Genomic DNA, 26,436 nt, shown 5'->3' on the forward strand with positions numbered 1-26,436 from the left:
AGGGGTAGTGTGTCCTGTAGTGAGGGTCCATTTCGCTGGTGCTGGAACTAAAAGCTGATTTCCTCAGTTCAGTAAAAGCCCTCGGGACCTGGCCTGTGATCCAGCCACTGGATCGAGGCTGATAGATACCATTATTTACAGATATCAGTGAAGTAATATATTCGGCCGGAGAGCGTTTTATAAACAAAAATAATCCAGTGTGATTCCCGCCGTGCTGCTCGTGAGGGCCAACCAACTTCCTCATCCAGTCTGCAGTGATGAGTGTTATAAGGGTCTCCAGTGATGAACCTCAGAGCCGAGTGATGGACTCAGTCCAGTGGTTTGAGGGAGCTGGCAGATGCGTGTTTGTAAATGACATCACCGTAGTCCATGACCGACAGTAAGGCTGCCTCAACTATTCTTTTCTAGCACACGAGGAAACAGGAATTCTATATAGGTAACCCAGCTTCTGCCTACATTTGCTAACCACTTTATTAGATGCTCTGTGCTGGAGCCCATCAAGAACAAGATGCAGGTGTAACATTCTGACCACCTCCTTGTTTCTGCGCTCATTGTCCACTTTATCAGCTCCACTTACTGTATAGCTGGTCTTTGTAGTTCTACAGTTACAGACTGTAGTCCATCTGTTTCTCTGATACTCTGTTACCCTGTTCTTCAGTGGTCAGGACCCCCATGGACCCTCACAGAGCAGGTACTATTTGGGTGGTGGATCATTCTCAACACTGCAGTAACACTGACGTGGCTGTGGGGTGTTAGAGTGTTGTGCTGGTCTGAGTGGATCAGACAGCAGTGTTGCTGGAGTTTTAAACACTGTGTCCACTAACTGTCCACTCTATTAGACACTCCTACCTTGTCGGTCCACCTTGTAGATGTAAAGTCAGAGACGACAGCTCATCTGCTGCTGCACAGTTTGTGTTGGTCATCCTCTAGTCCTTCATCAGTGGTCACAGGACGCTGTCGGCTGGATATTTTAGGTTGGTGGACTATTCTCAGTCCAGCAGTGACACTGAGGTGTTTAAAAACTCCAGCAGCACTGCTGTGTCTGATCCACTCAGACCAGCGCAGCGTCAGTGTTACAGTGTTACCTGCTCTGTGAGGGTATATATATATATATCTATATATCATGTGTTGTTTTTTGGTTCTTTTTTTGCCTCCATGTTAAATTTACAGCAAGTGAATATATTTGCCTACACGACTTGCTTATGCAATGAAGCAGAAATACCTGCTGATGTTTTTCCCCTTCAGCAACTCACTAAAAATAACCCAGCCTTTCCTTTTTGGGAAGTGATGGCGAAAGAAAGAGGAAAAGAGTATATGAACATATATATGGGAGTGCAAGACACAGCATAATATGGATTTTGCTAAATATTTTTATTTAAAAAAAACATAGTTTTGTACAGGCAACCTGCTCCTAATCTCTCATCTCTGAAAGCCTGAACTCTGTGGAGCTCCTACAGTGAAAAGTGAGGCGAGGTTGATTGTAACAGACTGAGAGACGAGTTGTTAAAACTCAGAAGGTGGTGATTCAGTGTAAACTCACACAATTCAATATGTGACATTTTTCAACTTTAATAATACAAAATATCCACCAAAATAACTGGTTATTTTTTATTAGTCTACAAATAAAATCAGCCCAGAAAAGCACTGTTTTCAATGGATATGAGGAAAATGTGGACTGCTCACATTGTTGACACTGGGGGGGGGGGTTTAGTTGTAACAGTGTGTTTGTTTGTTTCGTTGTTTTGTTTTTTTACATAATTTGAAAAGACAGCTGCCTGTTACATTGTGTGCAATTTTCATGATGAATGGACCAAGAGAAATGTACCAAAATCACTTGTAACAAATATGGAGACGCGTGGTTATTTATCGCTGCTGTCGGAACAAAACCTTGTATCTCCAAAATGGTAAATTTACAGGAGAAGGAAAAAATATACTTTACTTTTAATGGAGGTCAATGGAACCAGAATTATTTCCAAGTCATTTTTCTTCATTTCTTTTGGTCCAATCATCGTGAAATCAACACACAATGTACAGGGCAACAGGCATTTTCAAAATATGTCAAAACTGACATACATGCACACACACACACACACACACACACACACACACACACACACATATATATATATAAAATATACAATATAACTCCAGCAGCACTGCTGTGTCTGATCCACATCCATTTGAAAATGCCTGTTACTCTTTACATTGTGTGTTAATTTCAATGGGAATGGACTGAAAGAAACTACTCAAAATGAGAGAGAGAGAGAGAGAGAGAGAGAGAGAGAAGGAGAGAGAGAGAGAGAGAGAGAAGGAGAGAGAGAGAGAAGGAGAGAGAGAGAGAGAGAGAGAGAGAGAGAGAGAGAGAAGGAGAGAGAGAGAGAGAGAGAGAGAGAAGGAGAGAGAGAGAGAAGGAGAGAGAGAGAAGGAGAGAGAGAGAGAAGGAGAGAGAGAGAGAGAGAGAGAGAAGGAGAGAGAGAGAGAGAGAGAAGGAGAGAGAGAGAGAAGGAGAGAGAGAGAGAGAGAGAGAGAGAGAGAGAGAGAGAGACAGAGAGAGAGAGAGATAGAGATCGAGTGAGAGAGAGAGAGAGAGAGAGAGATGGAGAGAGAGAGAGAAGGAGAGAGAGAGAGAGAGAGAGAGAGAGAAGGAGAGAGAGAGAGAGAGAGAGAGAAGGAGAGAGAGAGAGAAGGAGAGAGAGAGAGAGAGAGAGAGAGAGAGAGAGAGAAGGAGAGAGAGAGAGAAGGAGAGAGAGAGAGAGAGAGAGAGAGAAGGAGAGAGAGAGAGAGAGAGAGAGAGAGAGAAGGAGAGAGAGAGAGAAGGAGAGAGAGAGAGAGAGAGAGAGAAGGAGAGAGAGAGAGAGAAGGAGAGAGAGAGAGAAGGAGAGAGAGAGAGAGAGAGAGAGAAGGAGAGAGAGAGAGAAGGAGAGAGAGAGAGAGAGAGAGAGAGAGAGAGAAGGAGAGAGAGAGAGAGAGAGAGAGAGAGAGAAGGAGAGAGAGAAGGAGAGAGTGGGTTCAGTTGAACTGTACCTTTAACTGTCTTTAGTGTCTCTGAGCTGCCTGGTCTATATTTAGAGTGTCTGTGTCGGTGAATCTGATTTGATGTTTGAGGACTGTCAGAGAGAGAGAGAGTGAGGGAGCTAGAGAGAGAGAAAGAGGGAGGGAGAGAGAGGGAGAGAAGGAAACAGGGAGGGAGGGAGAGAGAGAGAGAGAGAAAGAGAGGGAGAGTGTGTGAGAGAGAGAGAGAGAGGGAGAGAAAGAGAGAGGGAGAGTGTGTGAGAGAGAGAGAGAGAGAGAGAGTGAGAGAGAGAGGGAGAAAGAGAAGGAGAGAGAAAGAGGCAGAGTGTGAGAGAGAAGGAAAGAGGGAGGGAGAGTGAGAGAGAGAGTGAGAGAGAGAGAAGGAAAGAGGGAGGGAGAGAGAGGGAGAGAAGGAAAGAGGGAGGGAGAGAGAGAGAGAGAGTGAGAGAGAGAGAAAGAGAGAGGGAGAGTGTGTGTGTGAGAGAGAGAGAGAGAGAGAGAGAGAGAGAGTGTGAGAGAGAAGGAGAGCAAGATTGAGGGAGAGAGAGAGAGAGAGAGAGAGAGAGAGAGAGAGAGAGAGAGAGAGAGAGAGTGTGTGAGAGAGAGAGAGAGTGAGAGAGAGAGGGAGAAAGAGAAGGAGAGAGAAAGAGAGGCAGAGTGTGAGAGAGAAGGAAAGAGGGAGGGAGAGTGAGAGAGAGAGAGAGAGAGAGAGAAAGAGAGAGGGAGAGTGTGTGAGAGAGAGGGAGAGTGTGAGAGAGAAGGAGAGCAAGATTGAGGGAGAGAGAGAGAGAGAGAAAGAGAGAGGGAGAGTGTGTGAGAGAGAGAGAGAGAGTGAGAGAGAGAGGGAGAAAGAGAAGGAGAGAGAAAGAGAGGCAGAGTGTGAGAGAGAAGGAAAGAGGGAGGGAGAGTGAGAGAGAGAGTGAGAGAGAGAGAAGGAAAGAGGGAGGGAGAGAGAGGGAGAGAAGGAAAGAGGGAGGGAGGGAGAGAGAGAGAGAGAGAGAGAGAAGGAAAGAGGGAGGGAGAGAGAGGGAGAGAAGGAAAGAGGGAGGGAGGGAGAGAGAGAGAGAGAGAGAGAGAGAAAGAGAGAGGGAGAGTGTGTGAGAGAGAGGGAGAGTGTGAGAGAGAAGGAGAGCAAGATTGAGGGAGAGAGAGAGAGAGAGAGAGAGAGAAAGAGAGAGGGAGAGTGTGTGAGAGAGAGAGAGAGAGTGAGAGAGAGAGGGAGAAAGAGAAGGAGAGAGAAAGAGAGGCAGAGTGTGAGAGAGAAGGAAAGAGGGAGGGAGAGTGAGAGAGAGAGTGAGAGAGAGAGAAGGAAAGAGGGAGGGAGAGAGAGGGAGAGAAGGAAAGAGGGAGGGAGGGAGAGAGAGAGAGAGAGAGAGAGAGAAAGAGAGAGGGAGAGTGTGTGAGAGAGAGAGAGAGAGAGAGAGAGAGAGGGAGAGTGTGAGAGAGAAGGAAAGCAAGATTGAGGGAGAGAGAGAGAGAGAGAGAGAGGTGGGGAGGGAGGGGGAGAGTGTGAGAGAGAGAGAGGGAGAGAGAGAGAGAAAGAGAGAAGAAGAGAAAAAGAGAGAGGCAGAGTGTGAGAGAAAAAGAGAAGAGAAAGAGAGAGGCAGAGTGAGAGAGAGGTAGAGAGAGAGAGAGAAGGAGAGAGGGAGGGGGAGGGAGGGGGAGAGTGTGTGAGAGAGAGAGGGAGAGAGAGAGAGAGAAGGAGAGAAGAAGAGAAAGAGAGGGGCAGAGTGGGAGAGAGGTAGAGAGAGAGAGAGAAGGAGAGAGGGAGGGGGAGGGAGCGAGAGAGAAGGAGAGAGGGAGGGAGGGAAAGAGGCAGAAAGAGACTCTGCTCTGTTCTGAACCCTCCTATGAACTGCAGGCTATTTTTATTCAGCTGGAGGACACAAGATGTATTGTTTTTACAGCGACAGCCTCATTTCTGTTCTAACTGTATCAGAAATTGCACATCATAGCGAAACATTGCCTCCGAGCTTATTTATCCCAGTACTGTAAAACTGCCCTCATCTGGTTTCATAACAGGCCCCTATTAATCTCAGTAAAGCGCTTCAGTGTGGACTGGAGTTTGTGTCAGTGAGTTTTCTCACCTCAGGCTCTTTGGCTGTGAGGGAAGGAGGCTGCCATCTGCCTCTGCACTCACTTTGCCTCATTTGCCTTTTGCCCCACATATTTCAGAAACATTTCCATGCAGATTAATTCATTATGTAACAGTGAAACTGCTGTACTCAGTTGACTATACTTGCTTATTTAGTAAACAACCAGTCCAGCCTGTCTTTCGGTATGATGTGATTGTGTACAATACTTTGTAGTTGTTGTTTTATATGCAATAATAACTTTTACAAAGTTGATTTATTAGTGTTAGCATTATTAAAATGAGTATTAGTATAATTAGATTATTGAATAGTTAGTGAATACAATGATAAATGATATATTGTAACTCTCTGTTTACATTTGTTTTTATCAACTTATTTGTCTTGCAGTTCGGTCTCTTCTTTTGAGACATAAATTCTGGATAAAAATTTTAGAGCTTCTTAGTGTTTTACAGATTATCTGAAACCTGTGTTGTACTGGACAAATATATTACAAGGTTTTTATAGATTTGTCTGACACCAAATTGGTTGTATATTATTTGATTTCTAGCTTTTGAGTGGTGGTGTGTATTCAGCAGGGGTACTATCCTTACTACTGATGGCTTATTTGATGATATGTTATTGTTATTGTGATAAATTCCATTATGATACTCTTTACTGAGCACATGAATACTGAGTTTGGTGAGTACATCTAGAAGGCTGAACATGAAGACAGATATAGACTCATTATAGCAACAACAACCTGCATATATTGTAACTGCATTTCATTGCTGCAAAACAAACACTGGCAGTAGAGGGTCGTACTGAGGAGCTCAGGGACGTTAAACTATATAGGATGCCGCCTCTGCCACAAGTCAGTTTGTAAATTTCTGTCCTGCTAGATCCGCCCCTGTCAACTGTAAGTGCTATTACTGTGAAAACGAAGCGCCTAGGAGCAGCAACAGCTCAGCTCCGAAGCAGTAGATCGCATAAACTCGCAGAGTGGAGTGAAGTTTGTAGTGCATAAAAATCATCTTTCCTCTGTTGCATCACTCACTGTAAAGCTCCAAACTGCGTCTAGAAGCAACATCAGCGCAACTGTGTATCAGTAGCTTCATGGAATGGGGTTTGGAATGCCAAACATCCAAAAATCCAAGACACTGTTTTAATAGAGGTACATACACCACACACTGGCACTGCTTCATTTCTCAACACCAGCGATTTGCCACTAACACATCAATCCTTGTGTGGTGTTCAGGTCTGTGGGACTCATTTTCAGTGTTTGCCAAAAGAAAAAAATTATGATTTATTATTATTTCAGCCTCAGATTCGTGGCTTTTGCTCATTTTCTGTGAAGAACGTATAAAATAACCCATTTTCACGGCTTCACTCTGTTCACCCCCCACATTTATATTACACATGTGGTGTTGGGCTGAACCCGCAGGGAGTAAAAGTGTGGAGGTGCTGTGTCCTTCACTCTGTTCCACTCCTACATGGCCTGCTGTTAGTGTGTGTGTGTGTGTGTGTGTGTGAGGGTGGACAACATGGACAGGCTGCTGACTGGCTACAGCTGCTAAAGGAGAACCCTACGCTGGCCACTTGTGATATTTTAAACGTCTAGTATTTTTACATAAATTGTTTTGGCTGCATTGATTTAATAAAACAATGGTGGGTCCGCCAGACCACTCACAAACACATCAACACCACACAAGGGTTAAAGTAAAGCCATATCAAGACCACAGAAAGGAGTAGCAGCTTGAAATGTACACAGAAAGTCCTTTAGATCAGGGGTTTTCATTAAAATTCAGTAAGGTCCAGTTAGAGAAAATATCCTCAAGAAAAGGTCCAGAACATCATAACATCTAACTTGCATCATGACTGCAAGCTAAACATAGATAGATAGATAGATAGATAGATAGATAGATAGATAGATAGATAGATATAGTAGGTCTGATAGATCTGATAGTAGGAATATTAACATCTTATACAATCAACAACTGAATGTCAAATGAAATAAAATCAGTAAAATTTCAACAACGTTTATCATCAGTTTTTGAAATTAAATAATTTTCCGTAGGTCCGCATAGGACCTATGGTCCGGACTCAGACTGCGGTCCACCTATTAGTGACCTTTGCTTTAGATACACCAGACGAACGCCAATGCTCTGGTATTTCTGCTAACATTACTAACCTAGTAGTTTGCCTTATAATCACAGCTTAAAAGCAGCAAGTTAATAAAGACGTAGAAAACTGAGGGAAGTTTTATTTGATTAAATTCATCGGAGTTGAGCGTAATGATGAGCTAGATAATTATCAGCGCCCTCGCTGCAGTAACACAGCAGCGCTTTGTACCGTATCTGCCATGTGATGCTGCAGCCTTTACAATCACAGGACGTTAACTCGCAAAATAGACTTTAAACTATCGGGGATGTGTCTTATTACCACTTCCACTCTCTCTGTCTTCCAGCATACACAACTTCACACCTAAAGTGGGGGAGAAGGACACCCAGAGGGCAATACGGCAGGCCTTCGACGTGTGGCAGACAGTGACCCCGCTGACCTTTCAGGAAGTGGCCTACTCCGAGATCAAGAAAGAAGGCAAGGAGGCCGACATCATGATTTTCTTTGCCTCGGGGTTCCACGGCGACAGTTCGCCCTTCGACGGAGAGGGAGGTTTTTTAGCCCACGCCTACTTCCCTGGTCCTGGAATCGGAGGGGACACGCATTTCGACTCGGACGAGCCCTGGACGTTAGGCAATGCCAATCATGATGGTAAGTTTCTCTTCCAACATTACTTGCAATGGAAAATTGACTCAAATTTAGAATAAGAACAGTGCCTCTAGATATTCTAGATGTCCAAAAGTATCCAGACAGCCCATCTACGGAGTGAATTCAGCTACTTTAAAGGGCCCCGTCCTACATTTTCTCTTGCATTTTATTTTTACCCTTGAGGTCCAACATTCCACCCTCTTTTGGTGCCTTAGAATTAACCAGGCTGTTTGGGTTACTGTAGTTTGAAGACTGATATTAGATCAATCAGATTCACAAAAGTGTCTTAAGAAAGAAAAATGAGTGTTGTTTCTTAACTTTAATCTCAAGAATCAAGTTCAAATAACTGCTTAAGAATTCTCTTTTTTTCTTTCCTTAACCATTTTCCTAAGAATAACTTTAAGAACAAGTGGTTTTCTAGAAAACATTATGTTCTTACATGTTTTCTTAACCTGACGACAGCCTCACACTGTCTTAGGCTGTAAGAGTTGACAAGGTCTAAATTTATTGATCTATCTACTTCTGACCGTCCTCCTCATTATTACTGTATTTTCAAAGGTGAATTTTTTCCTGTTGGCTGTTTCTTCCTCCATCACCTCTAGATCTTGTTTGCTAATTTTTTAAAACCCTTAGTTAGATTTTTTTTACTATATTTTGCTCCTCTGAGTGGATTAAACTTATAATTGAAATAACCATTCATACAAATTCAAAATGTATCTTGCATCATTTATGATACGGGAAAAAATCTTTAAAAAAAAGTTAAGATAATCTGAAGAGAATATCTGAGAACTTCTCAAGCTTTTCTTGAGAACTGCATTTAAGAACATTCTTATGAACTTCTTAGTTTTTGTCTTAAGAACCTTCACAAGTTCTTTATCTTAAGGTTTTTGGCCCCTGATTTCATTGCCTGCTCTGTATTTTACCTCATTAGCCATGTTTACATGCAGCCTGATAATCTGTTAATAATCCGACTGGCAGTTCAATCGGGAATAGAATACATCCATGTAAACACTTCAGTCGGAACAGTCTGGTCTGATTTAGGCCAATTGTAATAATTTAAATTCGATTCAACGCATTGGGTAATCCTGTAAATAATAAATAATATCCGTGTAAACGCCTGTATCCGATTACATTCCCTATCGGAAAGTTTAACTCCGTTCTGCATGTGCGTCGCGTCACAGTGAGAGTTTATACCGTTCAACACGGCAGAGCAGAAACTGGTCTGCAGAGGAGACGAAGTTCATGCTCTGATCTTTAAAAGGCGGCGGTGGGACGGACGTCCAGCTTATGTGTCTCAGAGCACGACGTCTTCCTCTCTGCCTTCTTTAATAAGGACGTATGAAGGACGTTTTCCTGAGTCTGACGTCATTTTAAAGCAGTTAAAAACACAATCACTGCTCACTGCTGCTCATCTCACTCTGACTGGACTCACATGATGCTGGTTGTCATGGTAACGTCTACACTGTGGTTCTCCACACATGCACATAATTCTGAATCTGATTACTTGTAGTGGGCATGTAAATGGAGATTTTCATCAGATAATTGAGTAGAGTGAGAATAAACACTTCAGTCTTAATCTGTAATTGGAATGTATTCAGTCGGATTGGCAAAAACAGTGTTGGCATGTAAACAGTGAAGCCAAAATGGGCTGTTTTTGCAGTTTATTTTCCATATATGGACCATATGTACTGGTGCAATGCTACATTTATTAAAAAGAGAAAGGGAAATTGGGTTTTCCATGATATTGACCCTTTAAGGTGCACCCACTGGCATAAGTGTTCAGTTGTGCATTCACAACTTGTATAATCTCCATAGAAAAGCAGTGGCTAATAGATTAGGATGCTCTGGAGAAGCTGCTCATGACTGGACATGGACTACATGATTTTTAGCCCAGTTTTAATCCTGATTTTCCCCATCGCAACTTATTTTTACTGTCAGAAGTGAATTGGGAGCTTGACCGATGGAGCAGATGTTCTGCTGGACTGAGAGGGGAAATGAATCTTTAGCCTTCCTGTTGAGCTTTGGAGTGATCAGAGGACATGGACAAGTGTCCAGTCCACTGTGTCAGTTCCCCTCTCGTCACTGGGGTGGGACCCTCAAGGATCCATCTCAGTACCTTTAGTCAGGGAACATAACTGAACCATAATCCACTGAAATGATGTGTTCTAAGCTGTACTGACTCCACACACCCTGCCTCGCCTCGCCTCCAGGCTTTTATTCTACTGATCTGTTTTAAAACATTCGCTTATGAAAAAGAACAAATACCAACTTTTCACCTGGAGAAACTGATTTAAGCTTCACAATCAGACCCAAAACCCACTGCTGGAGCTTTGAGGGAACATTTACACTGTTTGTACCTTGATGAACGAAAAATGTACCTGAACAGAACCTTCATTTCTAACGGTGTAGTGTGGGATGGTCAGCAGCACAAATGAACAAGTGGTGCAGGCAAAAGCCAATTAGACAGTTAGCAGAGAGGAAAGATGCGAAGGGATATAAATGCATGATGGAGGAGCTGCTTGTTGAACAAAAGTAGTAAATGCACAAATACATCAGTAACTTTAGCGCCTTAAACAGCGGCCAGTTATACACTTCCATACTTTTCACTGAAGAATAGAATGACTTGCATGTTTCCCGACAACATATTCATCCATAGAGATCTTTGCTTCTTGATTGCACATACAGGTTCCGCCCGGTTTCAGTGTGAAAACAGTGAGATTTGGGGTTTTGTGTGTTTGAGTGTGACGGTTTTTATAGGTCATGTAGAATAAGCCTGGCATAAGATCTCCATGCCCAGTGCCAAGCGTGGGCTAGAGGGGTTGAAAGCCCCCCAGCATTGGGCTGTGAAGCAGTGGAACTGCGTTTTCTGGAGTGATGGAGCTCCATCTAATACCTTTGGGATGAGTTGGAGTGATCCAGAACTGACCACCCAACATCAGTACCTGACATCTAGAGCCTTCCCAGAAGAGTAGAGGCTGTTACTTCAGCACAGACTCACTAACACCTTCATTTTAGAAGAAGGTCTGCTGTCTACAAACATTTGGACATGTAGCTCAAGTATGAATAAGCTGACTAGACATTCGAGGAGATGAGCAGACATTCAGGAGCTGAGAGGATGTTCCTCTGGGAGCCCAGTCCAAGGGTAAAACCCAGTGATGAGCTGAGGAGAAGAACACAGCCCACAGGGGAAACAGCAGGGATGAGGATGCACCGGATAGAGAGCAGACAGAAATCTATTAACGTATCTCCATCTGAGAGATATACACAACGAATACACATACACAAATTCATCAGGGATAAGCTGAAATAAGTCTGCGCTTCACCCAGGCTCGGGGCGGCTGCTTGGGGACGAAAGCAGAGGCACTTCATCAGCATCTACGCTGCTCACATATGGTGCGTGTTGGAAGCGTTATCTCCGCTTTGATCTCATGCCGTCAGCAGTCTGAATTTAAGCACTACCAACCAGGGGATCTGCAGTTTGTTCACATACACTTTCGCACCTCACACTCGCGCGCAGCCCATCTCCTGCCCACCTTTCTATACACTCACAAACTGTCTGGCTAACGTTTTCTGCTCTATTGGGAGAGCATAATTCTGTGCATCCTTCTCCAAATTGTGGCTGTATTCATCTTGGGAGGCTGACGCAGTCTTGGGCTTTTTATATCATTTATTTATTGTATTGTATACTCCAATCAGGCGTAACATCATGACCACCTCCTCGTTTCTACGCTCATTGTCCAGTTTATCAGCTCCACTTACTGTATAGCTGCACTTTGTAGTTCTACAGTTACAGACTGTAGTCCATCTGTTTCTCTGATACTCTGTTACCCTGTTCTTCAGAGGTCAGGACCTCCACGGACCATCATAGAGCAGGTACTGTTTGGGTGGTGGATCATTCTCAGCACTGCAGTAACACTGACGTGGTGGTGGTGTGTTAGTGTGTGCTGTTCTGGTACGAGTGGATCAGACACAGCAGTGCTGCTGGAGTTTTTAAACACTGTGTCCACTCACTGTCCACTCTATTAGAAACTCCGACCTTGTCAGTCCGCCTTGTAGATGTAGTCAGAGACGACAGCTCATCTGCTGCTGCACAGTTTGTGTTGGTCGTCCTCTAGTCCTTCATCAGTGGTCACAGGACGCTGTTGGCTGGATATTTACCTGCTAAATGCTGTAAATATTTTTCAGTGGTGGACTATTCTCAGTCCAGCAGTGACACTGAGGTGTTTAAAAACTCCAGCAGCACTGCTGTGTATGATCCACTCAGACCAGCGCAACACACACTAACACACCACCACCACGTCAGTGTTACTGCAGTGCTGAGAATGACCCACCACCTAAATAGTATCTGTGAGGGTCCATGGGGGTCCTGACCACTGAAGAACAGGGTAACAAAGTATCAGAGTATATATGTATATAGAAATATATATAAATTGGTTTTTGTTTTGGGGGGGCGGGGCTACGCACCTGTGATTTTCACTGACCTTCGCAGCTGCGTAAATGTGATGTGACAATAAATGTGATTTGATTTGAAGCTCAAACATGGTAATGTCTGTTAGCAGCTTTAAATTCTGGGTTTGATCTAAAACAGCCACAAAATGTTCTTCTGGACCAGCACTAGTTTAGTGCTCACAGACTACTGGAGATCCCATAGGAGCGCTAACAGAAACCAGCATTCTCACTGGCTGGGTTTTGACCGTTTTTTGACCGTTTTTACGTTTATGGTCTGAACTGAAGGTCTAACAGTCACGGTTTGTCACAACTTGTCACGATATGTTCAAAATGAAATGAGCTTTTACCTTTGCCCCCTCGCAGGTAATGACCTTTTCCTGGTGGCGGTGCATGAGCTGGGTCATGCTTTGGGTCTGGAACATTCCAATGACCCCAGCGCAATCATGGCCCCCTTCTACCAGTACATGGAGACACACAACTTCAAACTACCACTAGACGACCTTCAGGGCATCCAGAAAATATACGGTATGGATCCACTTTATCTTCTGTTTGATCAAACTCATGATTGTAATGTTGACAACTGACTGTTTCAGCACTCCCAGTCAAATTACATGGTTTGATGATTTCCTGAGTGAAAATATAATAAATTGTCAGATTTATTTCTTCTGGTAAACATGAAAATGGGTCCCACAGACCTGAACACCACCCAAGGGTTAATGCTCTCGATGTCTGAGCAGGCGTCTGTAAACTTTTGGACATATTTCGTAGTGAAACAGCACTTTTTCCTACAGGTGTCCCAACGGCGATGTTGGAGCCGACTCGGCCTCTCCCCACCCTCCCAGCACGACGGACTCACTCCACATCCGAGAGGAAGCACGACAGGCAGTCCCGCCCCCCGCGGCCTCCCTCTGGAGACCGGCCGTCCTCTCCCGGTTACGGAAAACCCAACATCTGTGACGGCAACTTCAACACAGTGGCCTTCTTCAGACGGGAGATGTTCGTTTTTAAGGTGAGCTGTTCCTTTGATTAGCAGTCAACTTAAAGCTGTAAGGCAATCAGCTGAAAAGCTTTTTAAAATGAGCTCAATTCGACTCTAACAAGGTTTTTCTAGTAATTCACATTTTTCACAGTGTGGTCGCCTCGTCATAAGTTCATATAAAATGACTTGCATTGTTTTGTTGGGTTATTCTCCCACCGCAGTCATGCAGCAACGTGCAGATATGCTTAACAGCACAGTGGGTAGCACTGCCGCCTCACAGCAAGAAGGGTCTGGGTTCGATTCCCCAGCCGGGCGACCAGGGACCTTTCTGTGTGGAGTCTGCATGTTCTCCCTGTGCCTGCATGGGTTTCACTGAACAAGAGGTGGAATTTCTGGCAGGCCTCACAGGTCAAGTTTGCCCTGTGGTCCACACTTTGGGCAGCACTGATTTGATCTGACTTTTATGTTTTGAGTCAGTGTCTGAGTCAGTCTTTTTCGCTCTGACTGGATTTTCTGTCCACAAAAGCTGCGTTCACATTACAGGCCTCATTCCTCAAATCCGATCAAATTTTTTGCTCAAATCTGATCTCACTGACTCGATGGTTCACACTCGTTTAGGTAAGTGATTCAAATCAGTCATTAATGTGACAAACCGGCCTGAACTGACCCTCGTGAGCTCCTCCTACTCAGCGACGTCACGTGACTGAATCACTGCATCATCAGCACAAACTAACGAGCTGAACGAGCTTCGCTGAGAAGATCATTAACTGTGATCAGCTCTCAGCTTCATTATCAGAGCCAGACGGAGGAGAAAAAGGTGAGATGAGCTGCTTTTCCACCGTTTACAGGCTTTAACGTCTGTTCGGCGCTGTTGCCACGGTAACGATGAATGATGGTGGAAAAAAAGCACACGAATTCCGTTCTAAGCGTCACGTTAAGGCCACATGTCCACGAATCGGATACGTATCGGATCTGTGACCACAAATGGAAGCGTCTCAGGTCGGAACCTGGTAATGTGAACGTAGCCGAAATGTCTCTTTCTGACCTACTTAAATACGTACTGACATAAACGTGATGTGTAAAACATCAGTAAAATTTAATGTAATGCAGATTCAGTCACAGCAGACACAGCTGCGCATGTTTTTCTATGAGTATGGGTGAGTTATGCCTTGATAAATAAGGTCTGAAGTTTCTGATCGTGTTTTGAATGTCTGTGAAGGTCAGCTTCCGTCTGATGAGAGAGCTTTTGACAGGCTGACCACCTGATCACATCCAATCAAATCACTTTTCCTTCCGCGCTCTGAGAAGCTGCCTCCTATACTCACACAGACGCACTGCTCAGCCAAATGGATCAGTCAGAGCTCAACTCAGTCCATACGGGCTCGGTCTGCAGGGCCTTCTGCTGATAGAGACGTCCCCGTGTGCACGGGTGGATCCACAGTTTTCACAGCTCTACAGCCAACTTTGTTGGAGATAAAGGCATGAAGATACTTTAATTTGCAAGTCTTGTGCTTTTGAATCATTTGTAGGAATTCATTTAGCATTAATAAAAATAAAAATGAGATGTTAGGTGTATCCAGAGATCATTACCGTGTGCTATTTATTATTAAATAACTCTTTACTGAATAAACCATCTAAAAATTCTTTTTACTGTCTCATTTAAATATTTACCTACACACCAATCAGGCGTAACATTCTGACCACCTCCTCGTTTCTACGCTCACTGTCCATCTTATCAGCTCCACTTACTGTATAGCTGCACTCTGTAGTTCTACAGTTACAGACTGTAGTCCATCTGTTTCTCTGATACTCTGTTACCCTGTTCTTCAGTGGTCAGGACCCCCATGGACCCTCACAGAGCAGGTACTATTTGGGTGGTGGGTCATTCTCACCACTGCAGTAACACTGACGTGGTGGTGGTGTGTTAGTGTGTGTTGTGCTGGTCTGAGTGGATCAGACACAGCAGTGCCAGTGTCTTTCATAAAGAACCCTTGAAGAACCATCTGTTTTAAGTTTGTTGTAGTTGTGAGTAGAAGCGAAATCATATCTACAGATCTTAAATTTAAAGAGTAAATCTAAAGAAAACAAAGCAACATGCTGCTGTTGGAAGAAAACCTCGTACACTATATTTCCAAAAGTATTTGGTCATCTGGCTTCACACGCATGTGAACTTGAGTTATATCCCATTCTTCATCCACAGGGTTTAATATGATGTCGGCCCACCCTTTGCAGCTATAACAGCTTCAGCTCTTCTGGGAAGGCTTTCCACAAGGGTTAGGAGTGTTTTTATGGGAATTTTTGACCGTTCTTCCAGAAGCGCATTTATGAGGTCAGACACTGATGTTGGACGAGAAGGCCTGGCTCACAGTCTCCGCTCTAATTCATCCCAAAGGTGTTCTATTGGGTTGAGGTCAGGACTTGTCCAAACTGTCTTGGTGCTGAAGCTTTAAGAGTTCCTCTCACTGGAATTAAGGGGCCGAGCCCAACTCCTGAAAAACACCCCCACACCATGATCCCCCCTCCACCAAACTTTACACTCAGCACAATGCAGTCAGACAAGTACCATCTCCTGGCAACCACCAAACCAGATTCGTCCATCGGATTTCCAGATGGAGAAGTGTGATTGGTCACTCCAGAGAACGTCTCCACTGCTCTAGAGTCCAGTGGCGGCGCTTTACACCACTGCATTCAACGCTTTGCATTGCGCTTGGTGATGTAAGGCTTGGATGCAGCTGCTCGGCCATGGAAACCCATTCCATGAAGCTCTCTACGCTGTTCTTGAGCTGATCTGAAGGCCACATGAAGTTTGGAGGTCTGTAGTGATTGACTCTGCAGAAAGTTGCCGACCTCTGCGCACTATGCCCCTCAGCAGCCACTGACCCCATTCTGTCATTTTACGTGGCCGACCACTTCATGGCTGAGTTGCTGTCGTTCTGCTGTTGCAGTTTTTGTCATTTTTCAGTTTTTGACATAATTTCAAGTTGCATGTTGTTCTTTACATTATTTGTAAATTTCATGATGAATGGACTAAAAGAAACGACCCAAAATGACTTGAAAAGACGTCTGGTTCCATTGACTCACAGTAAAAGTAAAGAATGTTTTTTCCTTCTCCTGCAAAGTTACTATTTTGGAGATGCGAGGTTTTATTATGTTTATGTTTGTGTATGCAGTAATTATGCATGCAGCCTTGCTGTGTCCTAGTTTAGCTTTAGCTCAATGATAATTATCTTTGTAGCTGAGATGTACTGTTTTTTCTCCCGTAGGATCGCTGGTTCTGGCGTTTGCGCAATAACAAGGTGCAGGAGGGCTACCCCATGCTGATCGACCAGTTTTGGAAGGGTCTGCCACCCCGCATTGATGCTGCCTATGAGAGATCTGACGGCAAATTTGTCTTCTTTAAAGGTACAAACACAAATGTCTCATTGATTATGAGCTTAACTACAACATGCTTTGCAGTAGATGCTACTAAAGGTGGAATAAGCACTCTGTTAAGTAGGTGCCTAATAGCAGCGGCACAGAAAGTTACACGAGAGGGAAGTGAAGTGTTTAATTTCCTATTCCAGGAGAATTCCACCAATTTTCCAAAATTTCTGCATAATTCTTGCTTGAGATGCGATTCAGAGTGGTTTGTTTGAAATGTTTGGTTGTAGAGACTCAGATTTCTTTACAGTGGTGGTGATGGGAACCAGACGTCACCATGTCTGCAACACAGATATGGACATATTATTTACCATCCAGTAAACGTGACTCAGTCTTCTGAGTTTATATGGAATGTTGAAGAAGGGAAAATAGTGGAAAATCTGAAATAATATGTTTTCTTTCACCCTTTATGTGCCTTTCCAGCATGAAATGAGTTTTTGAAATGTGTTTTTGGCCAAAATGTAGTCTTAAAACTGCCATAAAACTAGGCGTGAGTGTTATGACAGTACTTATCAATATCAAGATATCATCAGTACACTGACCGACTGCATGTTTCATCATAAAACGTGCATAATTAGTCCTGATTAATTGGATTTAGTGCAGTATACTGTGTGAAATGTTGCTTTCATAGTTTTTATTGTGTTTATAAATGTAGCACTGATGGTTCTTTTTTTATCTATTCCAACTTAGCAAACCTCAGGAAAACTAAATGATAATGTCTTGAAGTGTCGTGATATTATGTCTATAATTGCCTTTACTTATGTAAAGCCCTCAAGGCACTTCACATTAAACCGCTCTGAACGACTTAACAACTGAATTTCGAAACATTGGTGGAATTCCCCTTTAACAAGCCTGCCCTCGGGGGCGGGGAATGGGTTAATAGGGGGTGGCACTCATGGAGCTACTTGGAGCTAAGCTACGAGGGTAGAAACCTTGAAGTCAGCACACATGCCATGATATTTATTCAGGATTGAACCCGTAACTCTCTTCTAATAAGTCAGAGCAACTAATCAGGACTTCCTAATATGTGGCTTCAAAGTTCGAACCAGCAGGATTCATTAGCTTTTATGCATTTTCATGAGCTTGATCTGCAAAGTGCTGCCTCAGGCAACTTTTTAAGCTCTGGAAGCATGCATTTTGTTCTAAATTTTCATCAGTGCATTTACTCACGCTGGTGCATTTTGTGATTAAAATGATTCCTCCGTTTTGCAGCATTATGTGTTGTTTTAATAGACATGTAAAGGGACATTCTGGCCTAAAACTAGCATTTAATATGTTGTCTTGTTATGTAATATTGTCTATTTATACAACTGTTAGTTCCGGCCACGCAAGCTGATTGGTTGAGAAGCATTTTAACTGTGTATAAACACTATCACTCTGCTGAGAAGCTGTTGCTAAGCAACGACTTTTGACAGCTGTAGGAGACGCTCAAGCCACAAACAGAAAACCGATACTTTTATCGTCACATCTGACCAACAGCCGATTTGGTCCGACTCTGAAGACGAGACGACACTAAATTCCCAAACTGTCGTCACCACTGAGCAGCTTTTCAGTCGTCAGCTGTGGCAGAAGAACAGCTGAACAACCTGGAATCAGCCGGAAATGAACCCAACACCATTCGCCAGACGTGTCTGATCTTCAGAGTCGGACCAAATCAGACTGAGCCGTAAAACTGACCCAATAAAAACAGAAAAGCTGCTCAGTGGTGACGACAGTTTGGGAATTTAGTGTAAGGAGCTGGAGAACGAACTGCCGGCTGAGCAGCGAGTGGGCGGAGCTTGTTACTCTGACGTAGCAACAAGCTGCTCGTTAAGGAGCTCTAATTAGGAGGATGGAACTGAACATTAAAACATATTAAAGCCGCGTTCACGGCCAGTTTATTCATTTCTTACTGTATTTATTTAACTGCTGTATTAAAGCAGTAGAGACACTCGAGGAGTGAGTTATCACCAATAACATCACGGCTGTGATGATCTACGGCCACCAAACCACAGCTGTGATGGTATTTCACCATAATACACTCCCTCTCGGGTTCTACTGCTTAAACACACCATTGGGTCCTTCAGCCTCATCAGTTTGATAGCATCCACAGTTTTGTAGTTGTTTATTTCTAACTACAATACCCATAGGATCACTGGGAATGGTGAAAGTGATGGAGCAATGGTTACATTTTTTTATTCTACTGGGAGTGTCCCTTTAAATGGCCCTTATTATGGAAAACAGAATTTTCCTTGTTTTTTAGGAAAGAAAGCAAAACTTTAATACTGTGAAAATAAGCCATTTACTTCCCAGTCCAGATGGTCTGTATATGGAAATCTATAGCATAACCTGCAAAAAACTACGGAGCCCTGCTGGTGACATCCTGTACAAACATAAATAATGCATGGCCATGGCATATTAATATATGGGTACTACATCCTAAAGCATGACCACAACTTTGTAGACATGGGAACAAGATAATTAAGTTGTGGGCATGACTTAGTAATGGGTGGGAATGAGGTCCTAATGCGTGAACATGGCTTAATTAGGCATCACCAAGAGATAATTAAGCCTTAACCACAGCTTAATAAGGCATGATCTCGTGGCCGTGCATTAGGATCTTGTTCCCACACCTTACTGAGTCGTGGCCTTGCATTATTTTTGTTTATACAGGATGTCATCAGCAGAGCTCCGTAAAAAGCAGTCAATTCATTGTTTTAGTGACGGTACATTTACATATATCTGCCTATTCAACCTATAATAGTTTAGCCCCGCCCATTCACACTGATGTTATAGACAGTGTTTCGCATAAACTGAATTTTGAGAGAAGCACAACCAATCAGAACAGAGCAGATTTACATATATCAGACTTAAAGGCACAGTAACAAAAACAGCCTGTTTGATTCTAAGGGGTGAAAATGGTCATGGAAAAATGAATTTGTGGCGTATATGAAATTACACAAATGTTATAAGCAAGCTTCTTGGAAGAAAACAAAATAGATGAGAAATGTAGGATATGGGTTCGTTAATGATGCCTTTGTCCATTTATTATTCTAATGATCTCCATCACTCGATATCTAAGTGCTTTGCTGATGTCTTATGACTCCAAGCCTCCCCAGTGAAAAAGTGCAGTATGTCCTCAAACAGGAACGCTCATACATCACTGTACTGAATGTGCAGAGTGAATGAATCCCCTGGGAATGGAGACCTAACTGATCCTACTTGGAGAAGTCTTACAAATCCAGTTCTCAGAGAATGAGGGTGTTGGAAAGCAAAGCACATGATTATTATCCAGAGCCTAATCTCAATTAAGCTCACTATTGATCCCTCTCCGCCAGGCCGTCCATCTCTCAGCAGTTTCCTCATGAAAAAGCTCCTCTGTATCTCCGCCTGCTTACACATTTTACGGTCCCACTTTATATGAAGTGTTTGTAATAACCGTGTAGTTACAAATTAATAACATATGCAATAACAATGTAACTACTGATGATTTAGTCAATGTTACAGATGAATTACAGAAGTACAGCCTATGTAATTACACATGCGTATCAAGTTCAGTTACCCAAGTGTATCTTCTACACAGGAACTTTAATTAGTTACACTTTAAAATAAGCAGAGAGTAGTTAATATGTAGGTACTGTGTAATAAAGGAGTGGTAATATAGATGTTGCTTTGGGTTTAATGCAAGACATTGAATTAATGTTGTAAACGTTACATTTTAAGATAAGGGGACGTCTGCTGTTCTGTCACATATACGTACAGAATGGTTTAAAGATGAATCTGGTTACAGTGTCACAGCACTAGCCACATAAACACTAGCTAAATGTTAGGAAAGCTGGCAGATACAGTGTAAGTGATGTAATTACATACTTATTAATTGTAATTACATACTTAAGTTAATGCATACTGCCATTTACTGCTGGGAAATAAAGGTAACTGTGGTTACCCCGGTTTGGATAGTGTAGTGGTTAACACTACACTACACTACAGTACAGTACAGTAATTCTGATTTCTGCTGGTGTTCTATTGGATATGAAGAGGAGTACATTAACAGTGGTGAACATTAACAGTGGTGAACATTAACAGTGGTTAACATTAATGATGGTGTACATTAACAGTGGTGAACCTTAACGGTGGTGAACATTAACGGTGGTGAACATTGACAGTGGTGTACATTAACAGTGGTGAACATTGACAGTGGTGAACATTAACAGTGGTGAACATTAACAGTGGTTAACATTAATGATGGTGTACATTAACAGTGGTGAACCTTAACGGTGGTGAACATTAACAGTGGTGAACATTAACAGTGGTGTACATTAACAGTGGTTAACATTACTGATGGTGTACATTAACAGTGGTGAACCTTAACGGTGGTGAACATTAACGGTGGTGAACATTGACAGTGGTGTACATTAACAGTGGTGAACATTGACAGTGGTGAACATTAACAGTGGTGTACATTAACAGTGGTGAACATTGACAGTGGTGTACATTGACGGTGGTGAACATTAACGGTGGTGAACATTAACAGTGGTGAACATTAACAGTGGTGAACATTGAGAGTGGTGAACATTGACAGTGGTGTACATTAACAGTGGTGAACATTGACAGTGGTGAACATTAACAGTGGTGAACATTAACAGTGGTGTACATTGACGGTGGTGAACGTTAACAGTGGTGTACATTAACAGTGGTGTGCATTAACAGTGGTGAACATTAACAGTGGTGAACATTGACAGTGGTGAACATTAACAGTGGTGTACATTGACGGTGGTGAACATTAACAGTGGTGTACATTAACAGTGGTGTACATTAACAGTGGTGAACCTTAACGGTGGTGAACATTAACAGTGGTGAACATTAACAGTGGTGTACATTAACAGTGGTGAACCTTAACGGTGGTGAACATTAACAGTGGTGAACATTAACAGTGGTGTACATTAACAGTGGTTAACATTAATGATGGTGTACATTAACAGTGGTGAACCTTAACGGTGGTGAACATTAACGGTGGTGAACATTGACAGTGGTGTACATTAACAGTGGTGAACATTGACAGTGGTGAACATTAACAGTGGTGTACATTAACAGTGGTGAACATTGACAGTGGTGTACATTGACGGTGGTGAACCTTAACGGTGGTGAACATTAACAGTGGTGAACATTAACAGTGGTGTACATTAACAGTGGTTAACATTAATGATGGTGTACATTAACAGTGGTGAACCTTAACGGTGGTGAACATTAACGGTGGTGAACATTGACAGTGGTGTACATTAACAGTGGTGAACATTGACAGTGGTGAACATTAACGGTGGTGAACATTAACAGTGGTGAACATTAACAGTGGTGAACATTGACAGTGGTGTACATTAACAGTGGTGAACATTGACAGTGGTGAACATTAACAGTGGTGAACATTAACAGTGGTGTACATTGACGGTGGTGAACGTTAACAGTGGTGTACATTAACAGTGGTGTGCATTAACAGTGGTGAACATTAACAGTGGTGAACATTGACAGTGGTGAACATTAACAGTGGTGTACATTGACGGTGGTGAACATTAACAGTGGTGTACATTAACAGTGGTGTACATTAACAGTGGTGAACATTGACAGTGGTGTACATTAACAGTGGTGAACATTGACGGTGGTGAACATTAACAGTGGTGTACATTAACAGTGGTGTACATTAACGGTGATGAACATTAACAGTGGTGAACATTAACGGTGGTGTACATTAACAGTGGTGAACATTAACGATGGTGAACATTAACAGTGGTGAACGTTAACAGTGGTGAACATTAACAGTGGTGAACGTTAACAGTGGTGAACATTAACGGTGGTGAACGTTAACAGTGGTGAACATTAACGGTGGTGAACATTAACAGTGGTGAACATTGACAGTGGTGAACATTGACAGTGGTGAACATTAACAGTGGTGAACATTGACTTTCCCACATTGGGTGAAACTCTGATGTTGCTCTAGTTTAAACTCTGACGTTTGAAGCCTGTAATGAGCTTTATTGTGTTTTAGTGTTTCAGTAAATCCTTCAGTAAATTCTTCAACTTGAAGCCTCACTCTTAACCCTGGAGGAGGCTTTAGTTATAACATGCATTATAACATGTTATAAATGTGCTTATAGATGCTTACAAACATGGCATTCATAGAATCATAAACCATCTGAAAGAACTGCTGTTCCAGTCTGATTATATTTGTGTTATTACCCTTGTGTAATTACATGACAAAATATACTATTACAACTATTAAGATACACTTGTGTAATTACATGAGGCAAAACTGAAGTTGATACACACGTGTAATTACGTAAGATGTTCTTCTGTAGTCCGTATGTAACAGTGACTAAATCATTAGTAGTTACCTTGTTGTTGCGTGTGCAGTTCACATGTAATTACACAGTTATAAGAGACACGGCATAAAGCGGGACCCATTTTCCTCCTGTTTCCTCTCATAACCCCTCTTTTTCACCCCTCTGTGGTAAATGAATGCAGTCTTGCTGTGCAGAGAGAAGCTGCTAGAGATATTTTTAGATCATTGAGGCTTCGTCAAAAAACAAGCTCACTGGACGCCTAATAGAGAAACTAGATTTTACATCAATATTGATAAATACAAGAAGAGTTATGCAAGAAGCTTATGATAATTTCCTCCGACTCGACATCGCGGACCATCGCCCAAGCAGACATTCAGAAGAAGTGCTAACAGTGACTTCACATCTGCTCGGGAGCCGGCAGCTTAGGTTTACAGTGTTTTTACATTTCGCATAAGAAATGAAACAGTTTGTTGATACAGATTCAAATTTGTTGTGTCCTTAGAAAGTGGAATTCCACCCGTTTTTTTTTTAATTCTGCATAATTTAACCCTTAGAAACCTAAGATTTCTGGGATTTATTTTTTTGTTTGGATATTTTTTGAGTAAATTATAGTTACAGTTATAAAGTGTTTACATGTGACGGTCACACAGGCCATATGCTGTTATTTTCAGGAGACCCTGGGCTGCTCAGATATGCCATTATTTGACATGTAAATAACAGAAATTTGACATCTTTATGATTTTGGGTCATTTCTGATCAAAGATTTACCAAGCGCCTGCTAAATTTAGTACTTTTTAAAGGACAGAGATCTTGAAAACGAGTGCAGGTGTAGAAATCTTTTCAGAAACTGTGAGTCCGGAGTGTCTGTGAGCTGGAAGAGCGATAATTTTGATGGTGATTAATTTTGTTGGTTATTATGAGTAAAAATAAACAATTATAAGGTGGACGTGGTCTTTTATTGATTCTCTGTCCTCTTGAATTCAGGCTCAGCGCTAAAACTCTGATTCACAGTAAGACAGGCTAATTTATTTTTAATTATAAATTGAGTTACATGTTGAATATCAGGTATGTTTAATACTCTAAATCAATGTAAACGGAAAGGCCTTTGTTTATAATAAGGCTGAAAGCAGATGTAGTATAACAGTAGCGAGGGGGTTCGGGTGATGCTGGAGCTGATCTCTGGCTGATGGACGGTCACAGGTGGATGAAATCGCTCTGGGTGGTGGGTCAGAGTCTGATTACTGATCTGATTGTGAATCATGTCGCTGTTTTAACCCTTTGTTGGAATATGAAGGCCAAACAGCAGAGCAATCATATCAGGAATTTAGGTGATTTTCCGAATTACACACTAATGCTGATGTCACAGCTCGATGACATCATGCTTGCTGGTTAGGCGTGGGCCTCCTGAATGTTCTGATCTGTGGATCATATTTGTATCTTAAACCGTTCTGAAGTTATGAAGGCCAGATGGGACCTACTGGGTCCTAGGGGTTAATCACTGAAGTCAGAGTGGTTTGGCGTGAGATGGTTTCTTTACAGTGGTGGTGAAAGGAACCAGGGGTCACCATGACTACAACACAGATATAGCCATTTTACTTACCATCCAAAACCACCAGATAGTCGGTTTTAGGATAAAACATTCTCAAAACCATTGTTTAACAATGTCGCAGTGTATTAAGAACCACACTGTTAGAAATGAAGGTTCTGTTCTAGTGCATTTCTCGTTCATCAAGGTACAAACAGTGTAAATGTTCCCTCAAATGTTCTACAGTGGGTTTAAGGTCTGATTGTGAACCTTAAATCAGTTTCTCCAGGTGAAAAGTTGGTATTTGTAGCTTTTCATAACTGAATGTTTTAAACCAGAGCAGTAGAATAAAAGCCTGGGGGCGAGGCGAGGCAGGGTGTGTGGAGGCAGTACAGCTTAGAACAGATCATTTCAGTGGATTATGGTTCAGTTATGTTCCCTTGAGAGTCCCACCCCAGTGATGAGAGGGACACTGCCCCAGTGACAGTTTAGAAACTTTACTTCTGAGAGTAATAATGTAATAATGTTCTCTGAGGGAGGTTTTAGGGGCATTAAACTCTTCAGAGGTCTGGTTCCTGTCACCACCACTGTGAACACTGAGACTCTAGAAGGGGGCATTTCACATCAGACCACTCTGAATGACTTTATATACGTCTTTTTTGACCATTTTGACCATCTGATCTTATCTCTTTTTCCGCAGGTGATAAGTACTGGGTGTTTAAGGAGGTCACGGCAGAGCCTGGCTATCCTCACAGCCTGGTGGAGCTGGGTAACTGTCTGCCCCGTGACGGCATCGACACGGCCCTGCGCTGGGAGCCTGTGGGCAAAACATACTTCTTCAAGGGCGACCAGTACTGGCGCTACAACGAGGAGAAGCGCACGGCTGACCCGGGCTACCCTAAACCCATCACCGTGTGGAAGGGCATCCCTGAGGCACCTCAAGGAGCTTTTGTCAGCCGGGAAGGATGTGAGTGATGTGTGCAGTGATGCAGTCTGTGCTCAGCCTTATGGCCACTGGCAGTGCTGAATGTATTTGACCATGAAAATCGATCATTTTTTGCTTAGTATGTTTCCATACCGCAGACCCCCCTGGGGGGGTGGCTGGGTTGAGGGGTGCCACTACGTGGAACATATTCTTGGCCCAGCATCAGCAACCAGACCTTAATGTTGCAATCTCATCAATAGAAATCAAATGGGTTTATTTTTATTTTTTTGGCTGTTTGACTTTTCATTTCATGTGATGTGATGGGTAGGATGGCCCACTGATTTCAAGAATATCTGTGAAGGATAGATCTGTATTTATTACAATGATTAGGTAGTGAAAGTTTAAAAAAAGGGTGGTTTTTGCCAATAAAGTAACTGAACGCTTGTATCTCCACCAATTTTCAGACCAATTACTGAACACATCTGTGCATAATTTGGTGCAGTTGCAGTGTCAAACTAACTAATTTGTAAAGATTATGAGTCGATTTATTTAGCTTGTTTTAAAGCTGCACTATGTACGTTTTGGGGATCTGGAGACCTCTCTGGCAGAAATATGTAATTGCATGCAGTGTGCGGAAGAACATTCTATAGCATGGGTTGTGCATCGGCGCCCTTCCCCAAGCGGATGAATCTGATGATTGACAGAGAATTCGAACAGAACTCAGTGTAAACCTGGTGAGGAGCACCTTCTGAGGACGTGAGTGAATTATTTACTATTGTTATCATATCTTCGTCAGTATAATGTTGATTTTAAGATCATTTGAGACCTAAACATTGAACTGGACCTTCTTTTTGAGCCCGTGCATGTGAAGTTAATGCACAAAGACGCATGAGGTGGTATGAAAAATTCCCGACCCTCCACCTCTGACTTTTTTCATGATTATTTCAGGCTTTACAGGGCAAATTGCGGCAGTG

The 26,436-nt window shown here is 42.7% G+C and overlaps 1 protein-coding gene across 1 annotated transcript in view; it reads left to right on the plus strand.

Moving 5' to 3' along the window:
- mmp24 (matrix metallopeptidase 24) overlaps positions 1–26,436 on the plus strand; it is an 82,266-nt gene that overhangs the window by 39,332 nt on the left and 16,498 nt on the right. Inside the window, exons 4-8 of the mRNA XM_017684401.2 lie at positions 7,549–7,853; positions 12,663–12,824; positions 13,091–13,308; positions 16,542–16,680; positions 25,238–25,504. Of these exons, the coding sequence (XP_017539890.1) occupies positions 7,549–7,853; positions 12,663–12,824; positions 13,091–13,308; positions 16,542–16,680; positions 25,238–25,504 (1,091 nt within the window). The remainder of the gene's footprint in view (positions 1–7,548; positions 7,854–12,662; positions 12,825–13,090; positions 13,309–16,541; positions 16,681–25,237; positions 25,505–26,436) is intronic.

The sequence above is a fragment of the Pygocentrus nattereri genome, chromosome 26 (genome assembly GCF_015220715.1).
Source record: "Pygocentrus nattereri isolate fPygNat1 chromosome 26, fPygNat1.pri, whole genome shotgun sequence".
Classification (NCBI taxonomy): Eukaryota; Metazoa; Chordata; class Actinopteri; order Characiformes; family Serrasalmidae; genus Pygocentrus; species Pygocentrus nattereri.